We start from the raw sequence: 8435 nt of genomic DNA on the forward strand, positions 1-8435 counted from the left end.
CACGCTTGGTTGTCATTTGCCAAAATGCTTGTCAAACACGCTGCACGAAGGGCTTATATCCAACATAATTACATCACATAACGAACCGGCAGAGTGCCTCTTAGCAGATATTCCCGCATTTCAATTGAATTCCGACCAAGCGTTCGAGTAAATTTTAATGGGCGCTTGGTGGGTGAACCGTAGATTCACCTGCTAAAGGAAGGGCAGGCTAAAGGTACCTTCAAGCCAGTTTGTGAAACGCTCTGATTTTGTTCCTTTAAATTTTAAATAACTCCTTCGTTTATGGTTCCTTAAAGGAACTCCTTTAAAAAGTTTTATGAAACAGGCCCCAGGTATTTTGACTGGTTAGAATCCATATTCACACTTTGATAATCCAAATAGCAGACTTATTAAATCTTGATGAAACGTTGAAGAACTGACTTGAACAATTAGATTCCAAGGGATGAAAGTGAGGCTGGACAGGGTTAAAAGGGAAAAGATGCAGAAATGGGACCCAAATGACATTAACTCTTAAATATGGATGGTCAACTCCTAAAATTTACATCCAAGGCAAAACACTTTGTTAAATTAAAGAAACACTCAAAGGAATTTTTTATAATGATGCCAAAGGTGAAAAAGGGTCAACATTTCTACAACAAGGTCTCAGGCTGTTTCAAAGACAATGTTGTCAGTGTTTTCGTTTAGATCTTCCGCGGACACCCGAAGTGTGCACGCTTCATCGTCTTGAGTATGCGTCGATGTGCTTGACTCAATCACTCAGCCGCCCGTTTTATGGCAATCTGATGTTCTTTGATTTCCTATTTCACAATCGATTCATTAACTAAATTTCTGATAACTTCAAAACTGTCATTGAATAAGGCTGTCATTAAACCGAATGCACATCACAGTTATTTAACGCGTTTATTAGGGAGTCAGTGAAACATCTCCTTCATCATGATCTTGATTTGAATATTACCCTATAGCTCTAGGCCTGTACATCCCGGATTTAAGCTGAAGTCCCTTGGAGTATCACACTCATGTCCGACTTAGTTGTACCGGTATTGGCGCCCAAGAGTTAATTGGGAACGAAGGTTTCTTATGGCTATAAATTATATATATATAGTGGCAATATTCCACAGCACGACTGAAGGCAAATAGTGAGTGCTCAACTGTGATTTGATATATAATTACCCTAGCTGTAGGCCTATATGTTCCGGATTTAAGAGCTGAACTACCTAGGACTATAAAAGCCATGTCCAAGCTGCATGTCTTCAGCCATCCTCAATACCAGGGTCAGTTGTATGCTTCTCCCCTTACACACATCAGGGTCCCTCGAGTAAACCGATGATTATTCCTTGGATGAGGCGGAATCTGCCCAATCATCAACTAGATCACTTTTGATACAGAAAACCATCATCCAATCTAACGCACACTATCTTATTGGTTAAAATTACTAATGCTGAGACGAACACTTCGAAATATGTTCTTATTACAAGAACTTGTAAGATTCTGTCAGACGTGTTTATCCTCCCCTCCGATCAAAACAAAGTGTCGGTAAATAACAAAGAGCCGCAGTTTTAGTGGAATGAACAAAACAATTCTTAGTAACTATACTATGGAACGATCTTTGCATCAATTTGAAACGATTTCTGAGACACACGTTTGTGCATATTTCCCCGGGCAGCAGGGGATGCTGTGACGTAGGGGAGTAGCCGGCAATTCGGCCGGTAGCTATTATGGCTATACGCAGGGCAGCGGCTCGATATAGGTGTCGAGTAAAAGACCTTGCAGCTGGGGATCGTATTCCGCTCTCATGTCTCACATTACCATTTTGGCATATTTGCCGTCCAAGTCCCATTGATTTATGGGTGGAGAGAACAAAATAGGGCTAATTAGCCCTAAAGTGTTCTCCTCAAGAGCGCAAATAAATAACAGCTATGATCTTTCCAAGAGTTGAACCTGTGACCTTCTGAGTATGAGTCCGGTGCTGCAACCATAATCCTGTCTTTGGCATTACTCTCAACTACACCAGTGGTACAAGTGAAAGAGTACAGAAATAAATAGCAAAATGGTTTATCTGATCCCAAAACTGTCATCTGCATGAACACATCCGTGACAGCAAACAGTTAAGCACGCTAGGTTATACCATATACAATGTCATTCTCGGTATAAGAGGATTAATTCATCTCACTCTAAAGGCAGAAGTACGTTTCTGAAGACAAATTAAAACAAGCTATCTCACAGTAAAAATTAGCAAATCTTTCTGATTTCCAGGGCAGAAGAACTTCACATGATAGCTAATACACATTCAGGTGCCCCACTGTCTCAACGAGACCAAGACGACCGGCTTCTCTTTCTCTTTGTTCGACCCCCTTATTTTCGAAAGTCTGATGTATTCGCGATTATTTGACAACTCAAACCAAGTATTGTTTTTGGGAATAGCAAAAATTATTTTTTGAATTTATTATTTTCACTGGTTTTATGACAAAAGGATAGGCGGCGCTACTGGTCTGTGAGAAATGTAGCATAGGTCTCAAATACGACCTGGCTTCGTAATTTGGTATTGGCCGACCTCATTTGCATAATTGTCCGAGTTCAACACTTTTAAAAGCAACAACAGTGGGCTTAAAATGTTCGTAGACCCTAATAACCTAGGTATAGACACCACTTTTGTTTTTTATGGTGCTTGTTCATCGAGCCAATTCATGGAATTTCAGTAATGGCGGACTTAATTGGCATATTTTAAGAAATGCTCAAGGCATATCAACGGGCACTCTCTTGAATATTGATGGGTATTCAAAACAGTAATGAAGAAAGGTCACCCTCATGTCCAGCTTCAACCCCTTGGCTCCCGGACTTCGTATGCAGCTTTGAGTGGTTGTTTACAGGTCCAAACCAGCCAATCATATTGCCGCCAAAATCATGTTTAAAAAAATGCAAACAAATAAGGTCATCATACTAAGAGAAGTTGCCTGACAACGGTTCGTCGCCGGCTGACTGACTACATTAACTATTCACTCATCGATAACGTATAATCGTCATCTGCATTCGCACTGCTCTTAGAAGTTTTATAGAGACAAGGTGGGATACGATTTCTTGCGTACCACTATGTTTAAATGCAAATTGAGGTTATCGGCCAGGTGACTCTGACTCTGGCCAGAGGGGCAGATAATAGTCCATTGCAAGCTGCTTTCTCATCAGCACTTAGATTTTATCCTCCTTTTTCAAATTTTCCTCCATGAATTAGCATTTGAGACTCGGTCATTCAATTTGATCTTGAAAATGTTCCTTTAACATCTATTCCTTTAACATCTATATGCATAACTCTAATCCACTTGCAAAACCACATTCACGTGCCTCTTTCTCTCTTTCTCTCTCTCTCTCTCCTAACTAACCCAAACAGAAATGACGATAATGTACTGACTGCACAAGACAGTCCAAATAGTACTACATACTGATATGTTAATATCCTCTCTCTCTCTCTTTCCCTGAGAGGTGCCGCAGCCTAAATGTACGTACCTTGCATTATATTAGTTCAGGAGTGCTTGGATAGGACTGTATTTATCAGTAGAGGTCATGAAGTCATTATCTAATTGTCTAATTATGTATATGACATGTACCAACTTCTCGTTTGGTTAAAAAATCTTTGCTTTTTTACCTAACAACTTTCTTTAACCCTCCTAACTAACCCAAACAGAAATGAGGAGAATGTACTGACTGCACAAGACAGTTCAAATAGTACTACATACTGATCTGTTAATATCCTCTCTCTCTCCATGTCAACTATTAAAAATAGTAATGAAAAACAAATCATCCGGCATTTCCAAGTTCTCCCCATTGGCTCCCGAACTATGCGGCTTTGAGTCATGTAGTCGTTTGCAGGAGAAAATTAGAAACCAAGCATTTTCCGAACCGGCCAAATCGGTAAACGATATTGCCGTCAAATGTAATGATAGCCAATAATGACGTCATCGTGGTGAGAGAATTTGCCTGACAGCGGCCTGTGGCCCACTGAATGACTTCATGAACCACTCAATCGAATGAGAACATAGAATCTTATCTGCATGAGCCCAGCAATTGGAAGAGTTATTCTCCGGAGAGTGTTCCTCACCCAAGATGGGATACGCTTTTTTGCATGCCACTACGTTGATGTGCAAATTGAGGTTATGGGCCAAATTCACTCTAACTTTGGCCAGCGGTCACATAAGAGTCCATCGCAAGCTTTGATCTCTTCAGCACTTGGCCTCTACCCTCTCTCTTGTCTAAATCTCCTCCATCAATCAGCTTTTGAGACTCGGTCATCCAATTTGATCTTGAGAATGTTCTTTTAACATCTATTCATCTCTGGAGTGTGTGCGTGCCTAGCCTCAAAATTATCTTCATATTTTCCAGTTTGCTTTATGGAGAGCCAGAGATGATAAACGTTCAGATTCGAATGTGAGTGTTGAATTCTCTAGATTGTCCGGTAAGAACAGTGAGAAGACTCGAAGGAGGTTGACTCCAAGGAATCAAGGGGTTAGGCCATTGTCTTCTATTTTGACTCGGGTTTGACGAAAAATGTGTAAAAATGTGTAAAACAAATATCGCATGACCTAGGAGGTTGCGCCATGTAAGAAATATGATATCTTAATCACAGGAGGAATAACTCGTACATGCATTATCGTGCAATCCAGACTCTGACTGTTGAAAGACATTTTCCCCTCTGCACCATTTTCGTGGTAGTCCTTTGTTACATTATCACATTGACATGTTGGAAATCAATTTGAGTCGACGATTTTGCGAATTCACGACATCGTCGTGACTTTTCGAAGTAATCAACACAAGCGTTACGTCATCCTTAACGTCTTCCATCAGTTCATGAGATATTGAACAAGCTGTTCCCCAGCGTACATTATAGCTAGGTCCTCCCTTAGACTGGGGCCCTCGGCTGGAAGCGCCTCCAGTAGAATTAATGCTTAACATTGCGGCTCCCAAATTTTCTATAGTTTCTCTTGGCCGATTAGCTTAACCTCAAAACTGTCATTGAAGAAGGCTGTCCTTAAACCGACTGCACATCACAGTTATTTAACGCGTTTATTAGGGGAGTCAGTGAAACATCTCCTTCATCACGATCTTGATTTGATTATTTCGCTAGCTCTAGGCATGTACATCCCAGATTTAAGCTGAAGTCCCTTGGAGTATCACACTCATGTCCGAGTTAGTTGCACCGGTATGGGAGCCAAGAGTTAATTGGGAGCGAAGGTTTCTAATGGCAATCAATTATGTATATACAGAGGTAATATTCTGTAATCCAGTTTGTTACCATGTTTGTTATCGTATTAGTTGGGTAATTTACTCGCTCTCTCTGCTCCATTCCTGGGATCGTATAGGACATTCTGGAGGATGACAAAGGCAGAAGCCTGTTTTCTGTGGACACGATTTTCCTTTATTCAACTTGGCTACATGATACTTCTGTGCATTCTCTAACTCTCTCTCTGACTGCGACTCTGATTATGACTTCTAAAAACTCCCCGAAGGAATCAGTTCCTCCAGCTTTTATACAATTGTTATGTTTATACATTGTAACCAAGACGATGCTAATATTTCATCATCATGCCAGTCACGTTGCAAGCTTCGATACGGATTGTGTTTGGCACGATTTACCTAACCTGGTATTACTTTGATTGAATGTCAACTTCGTCTTCCTCAGAACTCTGGTTTTAACAATCAATAACCGCAAGTTCATTAGACAATTATGATCCCAAAAGTATAAAATGTGTTTGGTCTGCCTGACTTAAATATACACTTTACTCTGGTCACCACAACATGTCGACAATTTTAACCATATTTGTTTACTTTTAATTTTCAACGTGTAAGAAATGAAATATATTATTCAATTTGTGTTTGAACAAAACCAATGTGTGGGGCTCTTATATGGACTCTTAGATATCACGACAAGTTACCCCTCAGCTTTTGATGCCAACTTTCCCACGATTCCACAGCGCAACTTAAGGCAAATAGTGAGTGCTCAACTGTAATTTGATAAATAATTACCCTAGCTGTAGGCCTGTATATTCCGGATTTAAGAGCTGAACTACCTGAGACTATAACAGTCATGTCCAAGCTTTATGTGTTCAGCCATCCTCAATACCAGGGTCAGTTGTATGCTTCTCCCCTTACACAGAAGTAATATTGATATTACTAGTCTAATATAAATCTAATCTCATCACGCTGTGGTTTGACTGGATTCTCGGGGTGAATAATTCATTTATAGAAGTCGAAAAGAAAACTAGGTTATGGGCCAAATTCACTCTAACTTTGGCCAGCGGTCACATAAGAGTCCATCGCAAGCTTTGATCTCTTCAGCACTTGGCCTCTACACCAGGGCGATATGGTGTCATATCCCAACGGGCAATATATTATGGCGTTGGGCATCTTTCAGCTGTTTGCGTGCGGACTGAGGGCAGCAATCTCTCAAAGAAGGACTCCAATCCTCGTGAGACAGTGCCGAAGTCGACAATGGCTGCTTCATAAGTCCATATCCCTTCGAACGTCCTTTGATCATTCCTCCCAGCGATTGGGTGGGTTGTGGACTGGAATAATTCCAAAACTGTTCAGGCCTAGAACTGTTCAACGGTACCGATAGATCTGATCGGACAATACAATAGAAGGGAATGTTTTGTCACTGTTCCAACCAACATCACATTTCAATGGTTACCTGGCATAAAATGATTACATGACAGATAGATCACTGTTGATGATCAATTATAAAATGACACACCTTTATCAATGGGGTATTATCCACCAAATACAAAATGAAATCTTTCCCATTGCACTGATTACCTCCCCTACCTATTTCAATTATGCAGCCTTGCCCGGCACTTTCATAATATTAGAACTGTTCTCTTCAGAGGACTGCTCTGTTTGGCTTTGAGTGGTTGTTTGCAGGAGAAAGTGAGAAAACAAGCATTTTCCGAACCGACCAATCTTAACAATACTGCCGCCAAATATAATGCTAATTAGCCAAAATGACGTCATTGGGTTAGAGAATTTGCCTGACAACGGCCCGTGGCCGGCTTACTGACTACATCACTTGGCCTCGTTTTCGAGGGCGAGGCCGGGATTCTCCGCATTTAGCAACGGTGTTGTTGACTCGCTGAGGACACTCCTCTTTGACCCGAACTTTGGCAATAGGCATGGCCGGGAGATGGAAATGGTCAAGCACCTTACGCGATTTTAACTTGTTAATAATGACTGTGTGATACTGTGATATTATATACTTATATGTTTTGTACTTGTAAATGTTATTATCCCATATGAGAGGTTAATAAATAAATAAATAAAACAAATAAAATTAAAAATAAACATGAACCACTCACTCATTGAGAACCTGATTTCGCACTTCTGATTTAATCTGATTTCGCACTACACTTGGAGATTTATTCTCTAGAGAGTGTTCCTCAACAAGATCGGTTGCACTTTTTCACGTGCAATTACGTTTATGTGCAATTTGAAGTTATTTGTCAAGTGACTCTAACTTTTGCCAGCGGCCAGATAACAGTACAACGCATGCTACTTTCTCATCAGCGCTTGGACGTTTATCCTCTCTTGTCTAATTCTCCTTTAAGTCAGTATTTGAGACAGGGTCATCCAATTTGATCTTAGGAATGTTTTTTTCTATTCATATACAAACCTCTTGATCGAGTTTGCGCGTGCTAGCCTCAGAAATGTCTTCATGTTTTCCAGGTTGATTTATCATGGGAAGCCCGGTTCGATGAACATTCGGCTCCTCCAAAAAGTGGGAAGAATGATTGGATCAAACGTTATAGTGCTTCGACATAGCTTGATGAGAAGATCGCTCCCCGTTTACATCACGAAGAGGTAAGTGGGGTATCTCTTTTGACTCGAGTTGGATGAAAAATTTGCAAAATGTATGAAGAAAATATTGCATGACCTAGGAGAGTTGTCTTCCATAAAACTAGGTTATATGGAAGAAAACATGGTTTTTATCTTTTTTTAAACTTGGTTTTTATGAAACTTAGTTTGATGAACATTCGGCTCCTCCAAATTTGGGAAGAATGATTGGATCAAATACCATAGTGCTTCGACATCTGAGCTTCATAAGAAGATCGCTCCCCGTTTAATTCACAAAGAGGTAAGTTGGGTGTCCTCTATTTTGACTCGAGGTGGACGAAAAATGTGCAAAATGTATGAAGCAAATATCGCATTACCTAGGAGAGTGATACGCCCATATAATTCAAATATCTTAATCACACGAGGAATAATCTCATGTAATCCCGACTCTAACTGATGAAAGACACTTCCCCTTCCATGCCTTTAGCGTCATTTTCATTGTAGTCCTTTGTTACATCAGGTATGGTTTGACATGTTAGATAGTTAGACCCGAATGTGTGCGATGTGGACGCGTCCCATTAACAGGACGTATATTTTATGTCAAAATGCGTTTCCGAGGTGTT

General features: G+C 40.4%; 1 protein-coding gene across 2 annotated transcripts in view; it reads left to right on the forward strand.

The window, feature by feature from the left end:
* The window catches only part of LOC135502519 (neural cell adhesion molecule 1-A-like), a 111690-nt gene that overhangs the window by 97023 nt on the left and 6232 nt on the right, over positions 1-8435 (forward strand). Inside the window, exons 10-11 of one of the 2 annotated variants that reach the window (XM_064795435.1) lie at positions 4372-4494; positions 7705-7839. In XM_064795435.1, coding sequence (XP_064651505.1) covers positions 4372-4494; positions 7705-7800 — 219 coding nt within the window. In that variant the 3' untranslated portion in view covers positions 7801-7839. The remainder of the gene's footprint in view (positions 1-4371; positions 4495-7704; positions 7840-8435) is intronic. The other variant, XM_064795436.1, reaches the window with a different exon arrangement.

This window comes from Lineus longissimus, chromosome 18, assembly GCF_910592395.1.
Source record: "Lineus longissimus chromosome 18, tnLinLong1.2, whole genome shotgun sequence".
NCBI classification, from domain to species: Eukaryota; Metazoa; Nemertea; class Pilidiophora; order Heteronemertea; family Lineidae; genus Lineus; species Lineus longissimus.